Source organism: Bombyx mandarina, chromosome 12, assembly GCF_030267445.1.
Source record: "Bombyx mandarina strain Sakado chromosome 12, ASM3026744v2".
Taxonomy (NCBI): Eukaryota; Metazoa; Arthropoda; class Insecta; order Lepidoptera; family Bombycidae; genus Bombyx; species Bombyx mandarina.
Genome location: NC_143219.1, coordinates 1,610,625 through 1,634,007, shown reverse-complemented (window position 1 = coordinate 1,634,007; position 23,383 = coordinate 1,610,625). Strand labels below are relative to the sequence as shown.

Genomic DNA, 23,383 nt, shown 5'->3' with positions numbered 1-23,383 from the left:
ACTGAGTTTCTCGCCGTATCTTCTCAGTGGGTCGCGTTTCCGATCCGGTGGTCGATTCTGCGAAGCACGGCTCTTGCTAGGGTTCGTGCTAGCAACGTCGTCAGAGTCACCTACTAGTTAAGGTTACGCTGATATAGCCTCTCAAGGCTCTCAGCTTAGGTAGTGAAGAAAAGTCCTATTATGACCATTTTTGTATTCTTTTGTGAATAGGAAACGCACGCAGATTTAGAAGCGGCTTGCGGCGAGCTCAGCGCTCGTCTACGTGCGAAAGTTCATTTGTGGAAACGTTTCGAGAGGCAGTTGGAGATGGTGCAGGGCGCTGTGCGTGAAGCGGATTACATGGTCGAACTATTGACCGTTCAAGGCCAAGTTGACTATGACCGTCTCCTGAAGGCAACTGAGAAGCTGGAGGTACTTTCTGGAGTCACTATAATACTTTAATCTTAACTAGTACTAAGTAACTACTTAAGTAGTAACTTAGAGGTAGGCAGCGGCTTGGTTCTGCCCCTGCCATTGCTGAAGTCCATGGGCGACGGTAACCACTCACCATCAGGTGGGCCGTGTGCTCGTCTGCCTACAAGGGCAATTAAAAAAAAAAATAGTGGTCCCTCAGTAGTCGAAATTCGACTATAATTAATTGAAATTATAAGTTTGTACGCTATTATGATTCTATTGTCAAAGACTATTTCTATAATCACAGATTTCGCCAAGACTACACTTTAGACAAATATTAATAAAGATAAAGAATATTCTATTCTCAATTTGACCCCAAACCATAAGCAATAACAAAAGTTTGACAATAAAAAAGAGTATATATGCGTATGTGTAATGGATTTTTTATTGATATTATGTATTTTTAATGCATAATTTAATAAAATATTAACATTCTGCACTCCTTCTCTATATTCTCTGTAAGAGTGGGAAATTTCATTCTCCTCCGTTCGCGCAATTTTCGTGGAAAGGGGTACAAAGTTTTTGCTTCACTATTAATATATAGATAATATGTCCACTGGATTAGACAGTAAGATCTAATTTAATAATTCAGGAGAAATTTTGTCAATTTTGGTTTCTATAAGACAGCGGTCGGGGAACTTTTTTAATTATTACCCCAAAATATAACCCATGGCGAAGAACAAAAAAAAAAACGAAATCGCTTCTTTCATATTATAGCCCCCATGACAATTTTGAAAAGAAAACAATAACAAGAAATTTAACGATTCTAAAGTAGTTTCACTTCTATATATTTTTTTTTACTCACAAAAGTTTAATTTTTACGCCCCTAAATTTCATTTTACCCCGGTTCCCCGACCGCTGCTATAAGACGATGTTTCATTAGACCCTGAGTGAATCGCTGACAAGGAGGAGTGGCGAGCTTGTGGGTGAACTCCGCGACGCAGCGGCGCCTCTAGAAGCCACCACGGAGCCCTCGGTCGCAGCTCAACTCCGCAGGGAGCTAGACGATGCTGCCACAGCATACGAACACACGTGCACCAACTTAACCCAGCTGTGTGATAAGTGAGCTATTTAATTTTCATGTTGTTTAATTTATAGCTTTTTTTATTGCTTAGATGGGTGGACGAGCTCACAGCCCACCTGGTGTTAAGTGGTTGCCGGAGCCCATAGACATCTACGACGTAAATGCGCCACCCACCTTGAGATATAAGTTCTAAGGTCTCAAGTATAGTTACAACGGCTGCCCCACCCTTCAAACCGAAACCCATTACTTCTTCACGGCAGAAATAGGCAGGGTGGTGGTACCTACCCGCGCGAACTCACAAGAGTTCCTACCACCAGTAATTACGCAAATTATAATTTTGCGGGCTTGATTTTTATTACACGATGTTATTCCTTCACCGTGGAAGTCAATCGTGAACATTTGTTGAGTACGTATTTCATTAGAAAAATTGGTACCCGCCTGCGGAATTCGAACACCGGTGCATCGCTACATACGAATGCACCGGACGTCTTATCCTTTAGGCCACGACGACTTCAAACTTGTTTGAAATAATACGTTTCAGTTTTATCAAACGTAGCTCCCAATTGAATATTGATCATTACCGAGGATTTTAAATCATATAAAACTCGAATGTCGGTTAATCTAGTAACTTTAAGTGATGGCGTGTACAATTTTCATCTTTATTATCAGGTACCATAAAGCCGTGGATCTCTGGAAGCGTTATCGCGACGCTGCTGCTACAGTGAGAGCGTTCGCTGAATTCCAGGAGGGTAATCTTCACGCACTGAGACCGGACGATGCCCCTAACACTGCCCAAGTAAGTCCTATTTATCATAACAAGGGATGAAAATCTATTTGGTTTTAACGACATTTCGCTTAATACGCAACATATGTTGTTATAATTACAGTTCCGTTTTATTTGGTACTAGCTGACCCGGCAGACTTCGTAGTGCCTGAAGCGATAAATAAAAGACCTAAACTTTTGTCTAAAATAATATTAAAACAAACAAAAGGAATCCGTCCGACGCGGGACACATAAAAGGGAAAACAAAATTGTTATTTTTATTTAATTCCGAGAATTTTCATGTTTATCAACCGTTTAAACCTTCTCTAGACTTCCACAAATAATTCAAGACCAAAATTAGCCAAATCGGTCCATCTGTTCTAGAGTTTTAGCGAGACTAACGAACAGCAATTCATTTATATATCATATATAGATAGATAATATAGATTAGCATCAACAAGGCGATGTTTTTAATTCAACTTCAATTAAATTTACCCCCATTCTACTATTAGAATGGGGGTAAATTTAATTGAAGTTGAATTATTATCGAATTATTAAAAAATATCGTAACATAATAACTCCTTCAGCTATCTGAAGGAGTTATTATGTTACGATATTTTTTTCAAATTATATACTTTAAATGGATCTCATGTAATGTTGCAAAAATGTCGCTTAAACAAAATAGCTTTTCGACCTGTCGATAATATGCTGTTTAAATATTATTAGATGATGACGGTTTTTTTTTTGATAAATTGTTTTTTTTAGAAATTATATTTAAATACGAATTATATATTGATAAAATGATGAAATATTGCAAATTTTATTTTTATTTTTTATTGCTTAGATGGGTGTGGACGAGCTCACAGCCCACCTGGTGTTAAGTGGTTACTGGAGCCCATAGACATCTACAACGTAAATGCGCCACCCACCTTGAGATATAAGTTGTAAGGTCTTAGTATAGTTACAACGGCTGCCCCACTCTTCAAACCGAAACGCATTACTGCTTCACGGCAGAAATAGGCAGGGCGGTGGTACCTACCCGTGCGGACTCACAAGAGGTCCTACCGCAAGTAATTACGCAAATTAAAATTTTGCGGGTTTCAATTTAATACACGATGTTGTTCCTTCACCGTGGAAGTCAATCGTGAACATTTGTTGAGTACGTATTTCATTAGAAAAATTGGATCCAAGATCGTTTAGGCACTTTTAAGTGAACACGTGAGTTAAAAAGACACAAATAATATAAATAAACAATTCATTTTCTTGGTCTAACCTTAAACCAAACATTCATTGGCTTCGGGTGGCTTAACAACGCCATCTGCTGAAGTAGCTTTAGTGTTATTATGTTGAGGGAGTCCATATAGAGTCCAGTAGAGTTCTTTATTTCGCCGTAAAGTCGTGTTTTATGTAATTAACACCACAGTTGAAACAATAGAATTTTTATATTCGCGCAATGCAAAACCCGCCTATCCCTAGTCTCACCCATAGAGAACAGAATATGACTTTATAAACATTATTTTTGCGTGTATTGTTTTTGAAAAACGAAGCAGTGTAAAAGTAAATACCAACCTCATTATCTCCATATTAACTATGATAAGCTTAGGACACTTTTGCGCTGACTGCCTCAATAAATATGTTAATACCTCCACTACCCGACACTGGCAAAGTTGTACTTAAATCTAAGTAACAAAAGCCAGAAATAAAGAAAAGGCAGATTTATTTCACATTAGCTTCTCATAACTTTAGCTCTAAGTGATTGTGATACACAATAACCTTGCTTAAAGGTTATTGCACTTTACTTAGTGTTACCTACTCATCATTTCTTCATTCGGAAAACGGTGTAAATATTATATTTACTAAGTTTGAAGTCGATTTTGAAACAGAAGAGCTGTGATTTCATTCATAATTTCATTCAAGACAGTCTTAATTCTTTTAAAGAAAAAAAGGAACAACTTTTTTATTCTAAAAGTTATGTTCTCGGAGAAGTACATATTTTTTCTTTTATTCTTTTTTTTGTGACTTTAATTTTTAGGTACATACGTGTTTTATGTAGGTAGATTTATAGATTTAGACCTTTTATTTCTGTTTGCGATTTAAGCACAGGGCAACGACACTTCGGTCCGTACGCAATTGTACAGTTACACCGAAAATCTCGTTGGTCGTGATTTGTTTTTTTTTTATCTTATTTACGTGTTATTATAAAAAGTCTCATATGCAGTTCTATTTATACTTAGATTGGGAACATTTTAGGATTTTAAATATTTATCTAAGCAGTAGATTGTAACCAATCAATCAAAGAGCTCATTTTTAGATGTTAGTTGTTAGATAATCCGCAACATAATCTCTGGCCTCAACAAGAGCTTAATATCTTAAGTGAATTATAAAATGGGTACGGTTTCCTTTAGACCGGCCACACCCAACAACTGAATTAACTGAATGATATAAAAAAAACATAATTATATCTGTATTAAACATACTAAAATTATAATCATAGCGTTATTCTAAAGTAGAGGCTTTACGTGCTTGAATCCCTTAGTCGGTTGTGGACGCTATAAAAAAATGTAAATGGTTTCGCGCCTTTTAAAATGACACAGCAAACAACTCCTTTTTATGGGTTTGTCTATTTGATTTTTTATTCGAACTTTGAGTTATACTGTATTTTCTATCAGTCGTTATTTTATTATTTTGATTTGTTCCTTTAAGTCTAAATAAATTAGCAATATTGGCGTGAAAGTGACCAAGAGGGCCATTAGGTACCTACCATATCTTTATTTATGGAAAGGAAAAGTAGGTAATAACACTACCTAAAGACTTTAAACTAAAATGAATAGAATAGTTTATGAAAAAAAGTTAGGATTGGAACTTGATGTTGGGGAGACGGGTTCACAGTGTTAAGTGGTTACAGGTTACAGGCAACTAAAGACAAACATCAACCCTAAAACATGTGTCCGATAGTCTGTGGTACATTTCAAAACTGGAATCAATCACAATTCAATCAGTCGCATACCTACCTACAATACCGCGCCGCGGCGGGGTTAGAAATTAAAAAAAATGTGGAAAAGGTTATCCTTCGAATTATTGTCGAAAATAGCAGATAAGAAACGTACAAATAGCAAGTTCGAATGTTACATTTGAATCGTATTATTTTAATGAATTCACCGATAACATTTGATAAGAGCTCCGCCAATGCGCGGCAGTCGACGCGCGGACGTCCTGTCGCGAGGACGCTTTCGCCGATCACATGAAAACGCGAACAAATAAAACGAACAATACCGAAAAAACACTCGAATACTAAATGAAAAACGATTAACATTATAATGGCGCGTTAATTTTTGTGCAAAAATCCGCGTACTCTCCTATAAGTATATATCTCGTAAAATAACAAGGTCAGGTTGTGTGGTGGAAACAAACTTATTCGTCGTATGCATAATTTTATTTGAAAATTAAGACGATTAAACTTTGTTTATACAGTAATAGCCCTGACCTTAGAACACGATCGTGACTATTATCAAAAATCAATTCTGAAATTTTTTTACGAATTAGGTTCATCAGAAACTGAATGACATCAGGTGTAACAAAGAGTCTGTATTTAAAATAATAATAGTAATATAAAAGTCAAATCAAAAATACCCTCAAATTACCATGACAATTAACAGTTCAAAACTAAAAACTCGTGAATCGAAACACCGCTAATCACTTGTGATATTTTATAACTGTCCTTGTCAAATGTGTGATATGATTTTGTTTTTTCTTTATTATTATGGTGATGCGATAAGAAATATGTGTCAGTGGCTCGCTGTGTGATTTATTATACGAAAATGTCACTTCAAGAGGTAAGGGAGATGAATCGATTCCAAAGATCAACATCTATATTGATTTTATTGCATGTTACACACAGAGAAGTACTATGTTATCTTATTCAGTGTAATTCATGGCAATCTTTCAATAATACCTATATATTAATAGTTATTCTTCAACAGATGATATTACTTACATTTATAAGTCATATTAATAATGATTAATGTATGTTACTTACAAACAAAAACTTTTGTAACATACTTAGAATTGTACTTATTTAAAGAAAAAAAAGCAATAATTTAATGCAACGCGGTAAAAATAAAAAGTATCAAAAACCACAGATTATAAATAAATGAAGTATACAGTAACACAGAACTAGAAGGAAAACCTATACTACACAAAGTTAGGTACAAACTCGACAGTGATGAGATCACCAATTAGGTCATACGTCGAGCGGGGCGACATTACAATAAAACTTAATTATTTTAGTACTAACTTAACTTAAATCTGTATTAAGTTCGTAATTAAATTGTTTAAATTTCCCTAATAAATCGCTCGCAGGTACTGTTCAGTAAAAAAACCCAAATTTATAGGTCCCTCTTTAGTGAGCAATTAATGCCAAATACCTAACTGTCGCGTTTTGACAAAAAAATATTGTTATAGTATTTACTATAGATAATTCACTTAATATTGAAGAGTGTTTACTAATATTAAGTGAAGATATATTACATAAACTGAATTCATTCATTCATTTATTTAAAAAAGTGACAAATATATCGTATTTATTTCTGACTTGTTAGATATTTTATTTTAAGAAACATTAGCTAGTAATAGTTTTGTAATCTTGCTTACTCGGAATCTGCATAGAGTGATTTTTTTTTATTGCTTTGATAGGTGGACGACCTAACAGCCGGTGTTAAGTGGCTAGCGCCACATAACAATATAAAATAGTAAAATAATAGTGTTTTATTAAAGTTTTCATCTAAAATGAATAGTTATTAACTTGAATGTTTGATAAAAAATTTACTAAGCTCCGACTATGAGGGTATTATGATTGTTTTTCAGCGTAATTAATGACGTCAACAGGAAATTGAAATTAATTAAATTTAATAAACTATGATTAAATTATGGGGCATACGATTCGGTGATCGTAGGTATTATTTCTACCGTGAAGCAGCAATGCGTTTCGGTTTGAAAGGTGGGGCAGCCGTCGTAACTATACTTCAGACCTTAGAACTTATATCTCAAGGTGGGTGGCGCATTTACGTTGTAGATGTCTATGTGATTCAGTAACCACTTCACACCAGGTGAGCTGTGAGCTCGTACACTCATTTAAGCAATAAAACAAAAAGGGTACTTGAGCATTTTCTTGGTGCTGCTAGCTCAGGTCGTTGCCAGTATGTCACTGCCACAGATATCTCCCAACATAGTTTTCTAATCTATACATCAGCCCGCTGAGTTTCTCGCCCGATCGCGGGTCGAGATTCCGATCCGACAGTAGAAGCATTTGTGAAGCAGCTGCCCTTGGGTTGTTAGGTTTCCTCCAGAGGCGCTCGAGCAGCTGTTAGCATATTCCATACCCCCTTCTTGAGCCCCTCCTAGCTGAGCATTTGCCGGTCAACCTTATTTAACAGTATTCCTTACTTCCTAAAAAAAAAACATATTTTCACTGTTTCAGAAACTGTAAAGGAAGAGAAACTTACACACACATTAGGTTTTATGTGTGAATTAACTAAATATTTTTCTTGCTTTACGAGTTGGGTTTTTATGGAGTATTGTCATTTTATTGCTTAGTGAACAAATTCGCGGCTCACTTGGTGTTAAGTGGTTACAATAGTGCATAGACATTGGCAATGTAAATTCCCGCACCCATCTTGAAACATGACTTAAGTCTCAGTTCTATTAGTTAGTTCTATTACTATGGTGCTATTTACCCGTCCTATTATCTGTAAGCTATTCAATAAGTTTTTTTTTTGTAACATCGAAAATTTACCATCTGTCCGACCTGACAATAAATTGTTTTATGATCTATCGACTTAGTTAAACCATCTATGCGAATTACTAAAAATGTGGAATTAGCAAAAACACGTTTGATTCTATTAAGAAAGTGTGTCAATGACTCAGTACACAAATGTACGGGCTGTTATGTGTATATTTGACTTTTGAAGGTTGTTCAAACGTTTTGTGTTGGGGAGGACGCGATAGCGCCGCTTTTCAACGCAATTAAGACTTATTCCTAATGTTCTTTGACGTAGACTAAAGAACGTATAGATGTGTCGTCAAAATGGCGGTACCTTAATCAAATAAAAGTTTATAGAAATATGTATGATTAATGCCGGATGTGTCATTTTTTCCGGCCAAATTACTTGAGAGCGACGTATTGTATGTACGCGTCTTTTTGTCGCGTGATGCTTTGCGTCCGAAATAATCGTTAAGTCGTTCAAATTTTTGGCACCGCGTTCTTTCACTGTAACTAAACCTATAAAAGAAAATTCTAGGCCTACATTTGGAAACGGCAACACTTCATTTTAAGGGACCACGGTACTTCGTAGCCACCATTTTTATCATACCACCTCCCGCCATCGGAGCAGAGTTCATCCATATTATCTGGAACTGCTTGCTGCGTTCATCGACAGTGCATTTCCAAAGATCTTTTCTGCCACGTACCATCCGGCTCTAGAATGAGCTACCCTCCACGGTGTTTCTCGAGCGCTATGACATGTCCTTCTTCAAACGAGGCTTGTGGATTAACGGTAGGCAGCGGCTTGGCTCTGCCCCTGGCATTGCTGATGTCCATGAGTGACGGTAACCATTTACCATCAGATGGGCAGTATGGCAATATTTTTTTTTTTACTTATCGTTTTTTTATTTATTGCTTAGATGGGTGGACGAACTCACAGCTCAACTGGTGTTAAGTGGTTACTGGAGCCCATAGACATCTACAACGTAAATGCGCCACCCACCTTGAGATAAGGTCTTAAGTCTTAGGTCTTAAGTATAGTAACTCGATCACGCTATATAACATTGCAGATTAATTGGATCATGTTAAACTCTGTGTTTGTTCATACAAATATACAAATAAACATGATAAACACTATAAATACGACGCTATCATGACCTTTATTCCGAGAGACAACAAAGGAAAAATTAGGGTTATCGGTTTTGACATTTTTGACGTCAAGAGATGGACAGTTCGTCGAGTTGCGAATTGGATATTTTTTTTGCGATCAGCAAAATCTTAACAAAAATCAAATGTTGCTACATTATAATATCGAGGAGTGAAAAGGTATTTGGTTTAAGCGATATGTTGCTTAATATGCGACATTCTCTTTGTAATTAAAGGTCCGTTTTATTTGGTACTAGCGACCCGCCCTCGCTTCGCTTCGGAAACTGTAATTTATTATTATTTTCTCCACTATTTAATGGATGTTATTATACATATAAACCTTCCTCTTCCATCACTCTATTTATTAAAAAAAACCGCAACAAAATCCGTTGCGTAGTTTTAAAGATTTAAGCATACATAGGAATATAGGAACAGAGAAAGCGACTTTGTTTTATACTATGTAGTGATTCGCATCAACAATTGGATGTTTTTCAAATCAACTTTAGTTAAGTTTACCGCATTCAAATAGATGAAAAAAAAAACATTTTAATGATATTTTTTCCAAATTGTAAACTTTAAATGGTTCTCCTGAAGGTTGCGAAAACATCCCTTAAATCAAACAGCCTTTCATTTTTTCTTCTTCTTCTCAATCGTGTCACTCTTGACAGAGTGGTCGTGATCGTCATGTAGTGTTGGAAGGGGCAGACTTGAAGCATCTCACGATGTCGCGCCATCTCTCATTGCTCGAGGCCATTCCACTGCACTCATTTAGGGGACCTCCCACTGCAGTTTTAATTTGGTCGGTCCACCGCATTGGTGGACATATTCATACATCGACCTTACATTATTGTGAAATTTTTCAATATATTATTGTTACAAATGTTTCGTTAGTGGAAACATAAATATAAAATTTATAGTTAAACTACATTTACTGAGAAATCATCGTCTTAAATAAACTTTAAATAACACAACAGAGCTTCGGATACCGCTGATGTTATAATGGAAGCTTATTAATGCACCTAGCGCTCGGAGATTGAGAGTAGGCGGGTTTATTTTTCACTCGACTGACGTCAATTCTTTAGGCCATGAATTTAAATGCTCAATCGATTATCCGGTATTTACCAAAACAAGAAAATCAAATCGAGAATAAATTAAATCGTATTTGTTTGTGCCATCGGAACAGATCTGTCTCTTAGTTTAATGTGACCACGATTAGCGTTTTTTCCCTGCCTATTGGCTGGTAACCTAAGAGGCTATTCCAGCTACGTACGGACGGGTAGGTGAGCTCACGGGCTCAACCTGAGAGAATTTGCTAACACTAACCCTGTTTTGTTTTCCTACCTATGCTGATAGCCTTGAGAGGCTATTTCAGCTTTTACTTGACGTGTAGGTGAGCTCACGGGGCTCAAACCGGGAGTGTTGCTAACACTAGCCCTAGCAAGAGCAGTGCTTCGCTGAATCTACCACCGGATCTGAATCGCGCACTCAGAAGATCCGGCGAGAAACTCAGTGAGCTGTGTCTATAGGTCAGAGTTACCCTGAGACTTCGGCAATGCCAGGAAAATATCAAACTGCCTTTTAAGGTTTAGGTGAAAAATGAAATGAAATTATAAATTTTAATAATGTTTTCTAGTTTTTTTTTTCTCTAGTACAAACGGGGGCAGACGGTTTGATTTTGATAATTTTCGATGCCAATAAACGTGTTCACGATTAGTATCCGCCTTAAAACAATGTCAAGATCGTTCGAACCTGGCGAGGTTCGTCAATATAAAATACTGCTATACGATGCTTAGTATTGCTTAGTATTCGCTCAGTGCGTTTTCGAAGTATTCGTCTGTTATATTCACTGTGCAAAGATTATTTTTGATCGTTCGTCATTCGGACGCGTAAAAGACCACACACATTTTTGGCGCGTTATATTTTTAAACATCATTTCGTATTCAAGCTGCATTGAATCACGCGCGAAAGTCTCCGTGACTAAGGTATCCTTCGAGTTAAAATTATAATTACAAAATTGCACTAGCTTTACTTGCAAACGCAACATAATAAAAAGAGAGAGAGAGAGTGTACTTTATTGAAAATCATAATTAACATTGAAAACTACGAGTAGTATACGCATTTTTATCCCTAAAAACGATCTCAACAACCAAAACAATAACAGTTTTAATCTAAAGAAATTCTGCAAAAAGATACAGCATGTAGATAATATGTTGCGATGTGTTATTATCAACAATATTCACAGTGATCTAGACTAGATCAATTCCTTAAGCACATTACTAAATAATGAAGAAAACTAAGTACATACATTTAATATAACTAGAGGTCCCGCAGTAGTCGAAATTCGACTATAATTAATTGGAATTGTAAGTTTGTACACTATTATGATTGTATTTTATATTTCTATAATCACAAATTTCGCCAAGACTACACTATAAAATATATTAACAAAGACAAACAATATTTAATCTCAATTTGACAACAGACATCAAGAACAAAAGTTTGACAATAAATAGAACAAATACATGGTATGTAGTGTGTGTAATGTTTTCTTTATTGATTTAATGTATCTTTTATGCATTATTTAAAAAAAATATTAGCATTGTGCACTCCTTCACTATACTCTCTATAAGTGTGGAAAATTTCATACTCCGCCGTCCCCGCAATTTACGTAAAAAGGGCTACAAAGTTTTTGCTTCACGTTTTAATATATAGATATATTCTATTATATTACTTAACCGTTATTTCTTTAATAAGGTAATAGTTGAACAGTTGTCCAGCGCATAGTAAGTTTTATACATGAGGTATGCCTTTCGATACTCTCTGTAATGCTAGCAATTTAATGGTAGAATTGGCAAATATTGAAATTGACACTTCTAATACATTTTGTGGCACAGCAGCATTGATGCAAATCACAAGCGAATCGTGAACATTTCACAATGTTAGCAGTTAAACATTATGAAGCAATGTTCCGTGTCTAAGCATTGCTTAGTCTGCGAACTTGGGTGAAATTAGGAGAGTGCGTCCTTGAACAGTTCCGTTGTTGATTGTACTATAGGTATAGTTTGTTTGTTCGGATGTTTCTAGCACTGTTATAAACGTTCATGCTGTTTCGTGTTGTAATCAATTATTCATTGGGCCGTTAATTATGAAACACATTTGTTTTCTTCAGATAACGAAGTGATACTGCATGATGATTATTATTATTATTGAGTTATTTTAAATGTCATCGCATCGCTTATGCAAATTGACGGTCAACTTTAATTTTTTTCCCTACCAAAGCCTTGAGAGGCCATTTCAGCGTAACCCTAACAAACGGGACTCAAACCTGACGACGTTGCTAACACTAACCCCAGCAAGGGTAGTGCTTCGTAGAATCTTTCACCGGATCGGAAACGCGACCCACTGAGAAGATCCGGCGAGAAACTCAGTGGGCTGTGTCTATGGGTTAATTTTGGGGCTCATCGAGGACGGTGACCGGTGTTTGAGATACCTAAAAGCACCGTTAATGGATCGGAAGGATCCGCAATGACGTGCTAGCGACGGATAGTGGTAGAGAAAGACAGAGAGACGAGTGATTTCATCGAGAGGGTCGTCATCCCCAGCTATATTATTATTATTAATACTTTATATCAGTTTTTTTTTTTAAAACTATAACATTTTGTTAGTAATAATTACTTATAATCTATGTTAGTAACTTAAAAAATCTAACACATAACTATCATTATATACATTTTATACCATTATATATATATATATATTTTTTTTCTCCTTCCAAGTGCCTACTGCAAAGGCTATTGATCAGCAGTCCCTCGATCTTGCTCGATATGATTCTCAAAAGGCAATTCAAATCTATTAGAAAGCAATCCAGGAGCTTAAATTGCTCGCTTGTATATTACAATGTGTGCTTGATACGTATTTATGTAAGACGTAGCAAATGCCTTTGATTGATGTTAGCCATCGTTCTGGCTTAGGAAAACGTTTCCAGTACATCTCTCATCTCAGGTCATTTCAAAAAGGCGACCCCCTAACATCTGGAAAGATGAAAGAAGTAATTTTTTGGTACATTAATAATAAGTATATCGACTCGCGCAATTAAGACTTCAAAGGCATTACGGTTGATTCAGAACAGATGTATTGGACGTTTTTAAAATTGATTTTTGCTTTTTAGTCGACTCATAAAGGTAGATATGGCCCGCCTTGGCCCTTGTATTTACTCAGCAGTGAAAAATTTGTACGTTTTATTTTAATCCCAGATTTATATGTACATAATATGACAAGTTTCCGCTTCAGCGCTATTTATGTGCTTGTGCACATAAATATAGCGTACAAGTTGGAACGCGTTGGAAAGCGTGAAATGTTTGCTTACGTTTGCCACTAGGGACGCTGTTCAAACTCCATACAATTCTGAGTTAACTTTAACGCTATCGACAACGTTACACTCAGCACTAAGCTCACTGATACCTTTACGACGATGTGGGTGAGAATTAAAATTGTATGTTTTTTACCCCGGACATATTGCGGTTCCACCTGTTTGCTACTACATACAAATTGAGACATTCCATCGAGCTTTTTTGTGGATACACATGCAAATGTTCTCAATTAAAACAAACAAGACATGAAATATCCTCTTTTCAGTGCTGAGCCCTCAACACCCTGACATTTTCCCCTCGACTTTCCAGTCTATATATTCGCCATCCGGATCATCTATCAAACTGTCATTAGCAGTTTTTTTTTTCTGCAGATGTTTTTGAATATTTCCATTTTAGTTCATTGCTTTTTAGCATGGCAACAAGAATTAAATAATAACAAATAATAATATTATTTTTTTCCTCATTAAAAGCATAATTAAAATAATGTCCTAATTGTTTTTTGGTGTATACATCCTGATCGTGCCTTATAAAAGGATAATTAGTGTTTGTTGATAGTTAATCTCAACCATTTACTAGAGTTGTGGAATATTCTCGTTATTTTGTCCATGGGCTCTCACTTAACACCAATTGGTTTGCGTGCTAACACTCAAAAGCAAAATTATTTCCGTCTACGAAACATTATAGCTATAGAAATATTCGAATTCGCTTTTACTAATAAACCTAGTGGCATTAAAAAAGTTTTTAAAAATTATGTTTATCTCTTATTTGAACGAAAATAAACCAACGAATGTTACACGTGCGCAAATCGTAAACACACTTAGAATTTTCCAGAATACGTGCGAGTTCAAATATAGAATGCACCTTGAGAATTTGCATCCGGATGCAATCCAGAGGGCTTCGGATTGCGTCATAAGTTTTTATTTTACGATACGCTGACCAAAGCTAAATGGTGAGTTCTCGTAAAACCGACACTCTATTGACATTGTTAATGCACAGCCAATCGTGACTACTGTTCCCAGCATATAAGTCTGCGGTTTACGCGTGCATTTTGTTTTTCTACCTACTGGCCACTGGTAGCCTGAGAGGCTATTCCAGCTACGCCCTGATGGGTATATGAGCTCACGGGTTCAACCGGAAAGAATTTGAGCGGTGCTTCACAAAATCTACCACCGGTACGAAATCGCGACCCGCTGAGAAGATCCGGCGAGAAACTCAATCGGCAAGCCTGCACATACTTAAAGCTCAACCGCTGTTAAGCTGTGAAGCAGTAATACGTTTCGGTTCGAAGGGTGCGGCAGCTGTTGTACTATTAAAAGTGAGACTTTCGGACTCATAAGTAGGGTGGCGGCATTTACGTTGTAGATGTCCATTGGCTCCGGGAACTACTTGACACTAGGTGGGCCGTGAGTCGTCCAAACATCATATAAGCAATAAAAAAAAAATTAGTATTGTTTTGCGGATTTCTGTCGCGAAACAGACATGCGTTCGGGTCAGATTCATAATAATATTTTATACGTTTACTGATGCCTATTGGCTTCAAGATAGATCGCAGGACTCGTCTGCCGATATATGCTACTTTTTGTTCAAAACACGCAATGGCTTCGTGAATGAAAACTTTTTGTAACATTGCCGCTCCCACTGCGGCGTTATAGATCAATAGTGTTGACCGTTCACGCCACTCCTGTCTTCTTCTATAGGTACATGTACCTTTCGCGAGCTTAGAACCATAAAGTCGAAAGCACCTCTCTTTAAACAGGCAAAAATCGGCTTTCCCCTAAGTGTATAAGTTCGTTTCTTTAAATTCACTGGAATAACTCATGTGACTCGTGTTCTGTGCATGCCTAGCTTAGCTATTCTCTGCAATAATGTGCCCAGCAAATAATAAACTATTAAACTAATTAAATAATTGATAATTAAATCATGAGCAGAAGTAATTTACTTCTTTGGACCTTATAGTTAACGTGTTATTAACTTATACGTTATTCATAAATAATGAAAGATGTTTACTTGTTGCCCTAATGAATCATAGCTGGTATTCGTTGAATGTGGATCTTTTGTTTCTCGTAACTTTGACTTGAAATCACAACGGCTATATATCCTAATACCTGTAACTATGTTAGATGTAGATCATCTGAAATAAAAGCTGTATACATTTTAGCAAACAAAATTCTGTCTTGACTGGTCTGCAACTGCTTTGGCTGTGCCCCTGTCATTGCTGATGCAAATGAGCAACGATGATCACTTACCAATCAGTTTCAAATTTCGTACAATAATTTCTCTGGTACGATCAAAAAACAAAATCTTCTCTTTGTCTATTTCCTTTCAATCGTTAAGCAAGTTATGTAAGTAATGACTGTAATGGCATTTAATCAACACATTGTTAATACATGTGTTTCTGCTTCATTGTTTTGTCACGTTTCAATTCGCACACGACTATGGTATTAAATTCATTGGCACAGAGAATATTTTTCCGTTCTAATTTGACTATTCAGTGTTAGGGAATTCTTGAGATCCGCCATTTTGTTCGGGTCCCATCAATTTGAGTTTTGCGGTAGGTTGACGTATGTAGACACGGCTGATCTTATTTTTGCTAAAACTTTTCATACTTTTTTTCTGTTATTGTTGATTTTGAGCGATTATTGCGGACGTTTCAATTTAGATTTCGTTAATTATTACGGTACGCAACATAGAATAGTCTATTCTATCTCCTAATTCGTGTTGAAATGGCATATAAATATTTATATTTTAAGGAAGATGAGGCTGGAAGGCTTCTTACTATCGCTTGCAAGTCAGCCTTTTACTGACGGTGATATCATAAGCCGCCACATTTCTAATGCCTGCTCATTATTGCACCACCTTTTAAATCCTTTATAATTTAGATCATAACATAAGTGCCAACCAGTTTTGTTTATTGTGTAGACGGGTGAAAAAGTTCACGGTTCAAGCGGTTGGGTACCGGAGCTCGGAGACATCAGCAACGTAAATGCCGCCACATCATCTTGAGAAATTAGTTCAAGTTCTATATTACAGCAGAAATACGCCCTACTCCCAGTTTTTGACAGCAAAAATATCACACCCCTTGTCATTTAATTTTGAATTACATTTCATTACTTAAGTAGGTATACGATTATTATTCTTATAGCCATTTGGAAGAAGGTTGCTTTTAGATCGCAAAAATACATGCGTAGATATCTTTAAAAGTCTTTTACAATTGAATTTGCAAAGACGTGTTGAAAAGTCTTTCAACAAGAACTATCAAATAGTTCTCCTAACGTAATTGTGTTTGAAGAAAACATTCCGTTTTTTCTTCGTCTTTCAAATGTCCCCGCGTTTCCTTTACGCTCCATTTGAGGCGTATCATTTGTGATATTTTGTTTACATAATTAATTAGCTAGTACATTATGCGCACATTAGGTGCACAGACATATAGCATATAGGTTTGTTCATTTGAATGTATCGATTGAAGTTGAATTTTAAATAAAATCGGGTATGCTTCGTTAATTTGTCACCATTTTTTTTTATTGCTTAGATGGGTGGACGAGCTCACAGCCCACCTGGTGTTAAGTGGTTACTGGAGCCCATAGACATCCACAACGTAAATGCGCCACCCACCTTGATATATAAGTTCTAAGGTCTCAGTATAGTTACAACGGCTACCTCACCCTTCAAACCGAAATGCATTACTGCTTCACGGCAGAAATAGGCAGGGCGGTGGTACCCACCCGCGCGGACTCACAAGAGATCCTACCGCCAGTAACCACATACCATATTTCAGTTCTGCATCGGTTCGCAAAGCGGAAAATCGCTTACGATGATACAATTTCGTTGTATAGTTTTGATGGCGCTCGCGTGACAAAGCAATTTTGATTGGTCGCTTATTGGGAAACATCGTAACATTGATTTCATGATGACATCAATTGAAACATTATTTCCGACATCTTTCCTCTGTATATTTGTTTGCGTAACTCTTTAGAGCCATAGCAGAATGAGAGATTTCAGAGATGTTTCAGAGAATGTTATCTTTACTGGTGGTAGGACGTCTTGTGAGTTTCGCACGGGTAGGTACCACCACCCCGCCTATTTCTGCCGTGAAGCAGTAATGCGTGCAAAAATGCGTGCAAAAATTTTGTACCCCTTTTTACGAAAATGGCGCGGACGGAGGAGTATGAAATTTCCCAAATTTATAGAGAATATAGAAAAGGAGTGCAGAACGCTAAAAAAATTTCTAATTATGCATAAAAAATATTTCAAATCAATAAAAAAGACATTACTTAAACTGCTGTGTATTTGACACACACACACACACATGCATACTCTTTTGTTAATTTTTAAAGGCTGTGATCAAATTGAGAATAGATTAATATTGTTTGTTATTAATATTATCTATCTATAGTGTAAGCCTTAGCGAAATCTGTGATTATAATCTTTGACAATAGAACCATAATAATGTTCAAATTTATAATTTCAACTAATTATAGTCGAATTTCGACTACTGCGGGACCACTAGTTATTATAAAACATCATGTTTTCTTTGATAGGCATGCTTGGAACAAGAAGCCAGGGTAGCTGAACTCCGATCGTTGGCGGCGAGAGTCGCTGCGGAAACTGGGTCTAGGGCTCTCCAGGCCGACGCTGACGCACTGGCCCGAAGGCTGCAGCTGGTCGCCGGCGCTGTCCAGGTCCTGGCGGATCTGGGCGAAGCCCGGCAGAGCGCACGAGCTAAAGCGCAGCACGCCAAAGAGAAACTATGTGACATGAGACAGGTATGACTGGTATTTTTTATATATTATTCTACCTATCTATACTAATATTATAAAGCTGAAAAGTTTGTTTGTTTGAACGCGCTAATCTCAGAAACTACTGGTTCGATTTGAAAAATTCTTTCAGTGTTAGATAACCCATTTATTGAGGAAGGCTATAGGCTATATAACATCACGGTAAGACCAATACAAGTGGAGCACCAATAAAGAATGTTTTTAAAATAGGGGTTTAAATAGCTCCTTAACAATCTATAATTCAAAAATATTTTCACTTTCTACGTAAATGAAGTGGGGGGTAAAATTTAGCGTTATGCCAAAGTAACTAATGCACGCAGACGGAGTCGCGGTCAAAAGCTAGTTATATTCTAAACAACATGAGTAAGTGATAAGGTTTGAACTAACTCCATCTCTGTCAATTGTCAGTAAGTATTATCCGTGGAAACACTTAACTTTATTTTGCACCCCTTACATTACATACACAATAAGATATAAAGCAAAAAATATATTATGTTGTATTCTTAATACAAATTGTATAGTTTAGTATTTTTAACTTGTACATACGGCTAAAAGGTCCCAACTTCGACTTTGATGTAGAAGTTAAGTAATATTAATTTACAATAATTGCACATTTTCATTTTCATTAGAAAGCTGTATATTTATTACTATAGTATAAAGAAATTAAAAAACCATATCCTGTCATCGGTGACCATTGATGACAAATCGGTAAATACTGTTTGATACAAAATTTCAATTCCACACAACCGGCCATATTTCAAATGAGATAACATTTAGTTGACCTTTAACCAACCGTCACATTTCGCACGTATCGCCCTCGATACCAAGCGGATAGTAATTGTGGGCTAGTGTTTCCTGTTATGAATAATTTATCGACCAGCGTAACGGTAACGCGGCTACCGATTGCCCTCCATATACGTCAAAGGTTTAATGCCCCCCCTTCTGACTGAGCCTTTGCTCGCCCACCTCCTGACCTGGTGAAACTGGAAAGGCCTACGGGCCACCAGTAATCTTTAAATCATAAAAAAAAAAAAGACTAATGACCCGAAACTTCTGCAGGACTTGGCTCCGCTGCACGAAGACGGAGAAATCGTTGAAGACAAACTGATAGCGTTACGAGAAAACCTTATCGCGCTGGGTAAGAGTGAAGCGGACATCGCTCCAGCCACGGCGGAACTGCCCGACATCGATAGAGACGTTTCCGAAGAACATTCGATCGTTAGGATCTTGGAACTATGGCAGGCTATGTTCAGAGACACATTCTTGCATTACCACAGGCTATCGACCGCCCTGGTTAGGTCTGGTGATGCGGCCACTGCGCTCAGACTATGGCACGAGTACTTGATCGACTTACAGTCGTTCTTGTCAAGCGGAGTTCCAACAGATTACGAAAACCTAACTGAGCACAAACGTCTGTGCAGGGTCCACAGAAATCTACTCACTTCGCAACGCTCGGTCCTAATAAACGAAAACAGGGATACTAAGAATAAGGACTTGGCCGACAAATTCGACACCCTTACTAATCTCCACAATGAAACCCTAGCGAGAATTGTCGAAAGACACGATGAAGTGTGCGCCCGCATCGGAGCCTGGGACGACTATAGAGAGAATTACACAGAACTATTGAGATGGCTTAAAGAAATGGAACGCGAAAAAGAAAAGCTGCAACTCAGATACGTTCACATGAAAAGGATACACAAGATCTTATCCAAAATACAGAATCTCGCTGACAAAGTGCCCGAGGGCCGCAAACAGTCTGATAAACTTCTATGCAATCTCAAGAAAGTATTACAGTTTACCGAGGAGGCTTATGGGGCCTCCGTCAAAATGGAATACGCCGGGAGTGTGAAGAGAGTCGAAAACTTGCAAGCTAGCCTCGACACATGGAGAGACTTCTTAACTCGAATTCTAGGCCTGATCGGTGAATACGAACGCTTGACTAGTGATTTACACAAAATGTACTCAAAGACACAAGACGACATTAGTTCATATACTGACGAGGAGAAATTATCCCGACCGCAACTCAAGAAAATTATTGATAAATATACAGATTTACGGACAAAGATTGAAAAGAGCGAAACGCAGATTGAGGCTTTGAGCGTCATCCAGGAACAGTTGAAAGAATGCTTGAGCCCGCAGGATATGAGAATAGTGAACCAAAGAATATGGCAACTGAGGCAACAACGCGCTGACCTTGAACATCAACTATCTATCATCATTCACAGACTTCAAGAACGACTGGAAATCTACGCCATATTTGACACGCGATTCAAACGATTCACAGAATGGATGACAACTGTCGAAAAACGTATAGAGACTTCGGGCAGTAGCAGCAGCGACATCACCGCTTTAGATCCTCACGATTTGATCAGAAGGCTGAACGCTGATGTTCAAGCAGAAACTGCTATGAAGGAACGTGAATTTGAATGGCTCTCTGAAACCGGTAGTTCTCTTATAGAGCTAGCAAAGAAAGAGGAAAAGTCATATAGCAAAAATACATCAAAGCAGTTGAAGGACATGGAAGAAAAATGGCGAAAACTCCAGGAAACCGGTAGATCTAGAATTGTGAAAATTACTGAATTATTAGAAACTATAACACAGCTCGAAGAGAGGCTTACAGAAATCAGAATAAAACTACACGTCATAGAGTCGAAATTGACAACGACTGTTGTCTTAGAATACCTAACGACAAAGAGCGTGGATGAGAAATTCAAAGAACGAGATGATACACATAAAGAAATTGAAGCCGAAAGTGGAGAGGTGTGTGAAACTTTGAATCTCTGCGATCTTGTGTTCAACGACCCCGATGTTCTCAAAGGTAACTTCGATCTCAGAAACTTAAGAACCGGAGTGGACATCGTCGAAAAGAAATGGAAAAATATTTGCGACACTTCTGAACATCGCAAGAATACGCTGAAAGAAATTCGTAAATCTGCCGAACTATCTTCGTCTGTTCTACCTAAATTCGTCAAGAAACTCGATTCAATCGAGAAGAGAGTTGAGAAAATTGAAACCAGAAAACAGCGTGGTGAACATGAAGATGAAACGGTTTCGAAAGCCGTGATTAAAGACTTGGAAGCATTAGAACCCAACCTCAAGCGGTTAGAGGACGCATACAGCCGCGTGGCGTCTGCAAGAGGCGTAGAGCTTCGTGGCCAAGGGGCAGATGAAGCTGCGAAGATGCGGTCGGCGATCCGTCGCTGGCAACAGCTCAGGGGCAGGGTAGACGCCGCTGGCGCAGACGTCTACAGACAGTTCGTGGCGGCACACGGAAAAGCAGTCGTCGCGTTGGCTGAAGTCGACGTCAGACTGACCCGAGCTCTGCATCTTGCTCCCACTCCCTTGGACAAAGAAGCCACCTTAAAAGAGCTAGAGGTAAATATACCCACCATTAATGCTCTTCGTATATATCTTAATAACTGACCTCTAAGATTTCTTTGTTAATTTTTTCAGTTGGTTGAAAAAGAACTGGCTGAATGTCAAGCATTAGTGGATGACGCCGATCGCTTGGCTGCTAAGGTCTCGACAGCGCAAGGCGTTTCTGAAATGGTTGCAGAGTACCGCGCCTTATATGCGGATGTCAGGTTGCGACTGGACCTGGCCAGAGCAGAGGTCGTCGGCGACGTGGACACTGCCGTTCAAGTGAGTACAAACTACAAGTGCAAAGAGAAATTCAATTGTGCTATTTACTTTCAAAGTTATCATCTCCATTAGTAACAGAAAATTGTGCCCAGCTACGCTCTTACTTTTACTGCCGTAAAAAGACCTATGTAAATGGCGCTGTCTGGCCTAAACGTGAGGTGGAACCTCAATCGGAGTGTCATGGAGTCTCTTCTGCCTTCAAACTGAAAGTAATAGGCCAGATGATAGGAAAGGAGTAATCCAATCAGTAAAAGGCCTATAAAAACAACAATTCCCCAGGTTGACACTTTAAAATGGGAGACGGACGCAGCCCTACAAGTAGACACCCTCACCTCGAAGGAGACGTACCGAGCTGAACTGGCGTCGGCCGTGAGGGACACCTCGGAGGCGCTCGAAGTGCTGGAACTCGCGTTGCAGCAGCAGCTCAAAGACAACGCTGGAAGCGACGAACTGGCCGCGGCCGCAAAAGAAATCGCCAAAGCCGGAGCCAAGCCCGGACAGACCTTAGAGCTGGCCAAGCACCTCTCGGAGCTGCTGCTGACCGAGTGCGACGCGACTGAGGACGAAGCCATGATGAAGGAAGTTGAGTCTCTCTCGTTGCGGTACGAAGACCTGTTGACGCAAGCCAAGAAGAGGGAGCTCCAAATCAACAACCTGAGGTGAGTGTCCCGGGAACAGTGTCGACGCGTGACTCACAAATGCAAAATGGAACTAGCCTAACAGAATGTTCATTACACTTGATGATTCGTGTGTTGAAGTTTTGGGTTTGTAAGTCACATTGGACCAATTTATGAAGTCTTTCGATGTTGTCCTTTTTTTTATTACTTTTTTTTTGTTATACTGTAGCACTTAGCACTGATTGGCATTATGGTGACGGGGCTTGTATAGATTATATCCGGATAAAAAAAACTTCTAAACTTTGGTACTTTTCGTTGCACAGGGTAGACAAATAAAAATTAAAATTATCTTGGGCCAAAACATTTTATTCTGAGTACAATTGATTGAGGGTAGACAAAAAAAAACAATTGTCATTTTCGTTCTAATGTCGCAATGAACATCTTATACTTACGTGGTGACTTCCATTTCATGTCTTTAATAAAGAAAATGAACACTTCGTTGGTATATTGATTCGTGAATACAGTACCACGAGTTTAGGTTTGATTCCTCCGGTCGGAGTCAATGTATCTGTTAAAATGTACCAAATAATTAAATCAAATCAAATCAAAATTTTTTTTTTTTAAAATTCACATGCATTATTCAAATTAAGATTATTTATCACGGCACAGTACACGCGGCGACTTCTGTCAGTTTAAGGGCCTTTTTCACCAGCCGCTAATATCGTCTGAGAAATTAAATAAGCCGGCATTACGGCCATTTGTTAGTGAAACAGGTTCTGAGTGTGTAACAGCTTCCTAACACGGCATGCTCTAAACACAGCGTTTTTCTGGTTCC

At 37.9% G+C, this 23,383-nt stretch overlaps 1 protein-coding gene across 7 annotated transcripts in view; it reads left to right on the top strand.

Moving 5' to 3' along the window:
- Msp300 (Muscle-specific protein 300 kDa) overlaps positions 1–23,383 on the top strand; it is a 215,885-nt gene that overhangs the window by 185,400 nt on the left and 7,102 nt on the right. For 6 of the 7 annotated variants that reach the window (XM_089731748.1, XM_089731746.1, XM_089731744.1 and 3 more), the window contains 7 exons: positions 211–411; positions 1,337–1,515; positions 2,147–2,273; positions 18,053–18,277; positions 19,349–21,664; positions 21,743–21,931; positions 22,211–22,590. In XM_089731748.1, coding sequence (XP_089587874.1) covers positions 211–411; positions 1,337–1,515; positions 2,147–2,273; positions 18,053–18,277; positions 19,349–21,664; positions 21,743–21,931; positions 22,211–22,590 — 3,617 coding nt within the window. Of the gene's footprint in view, positions 1–210; positions 412–1,336; positions 1,516–2,146; positions 2,274–18,052; positions 18,278–19,348; positions 21,665–21,742; positions 21,932–22,210; positions 22,591–23,217; positions 23,382–23,383 lie in introns of those variants that run through there. The other variant, XM_089731750.1, reaches the window with a different exon arrangement.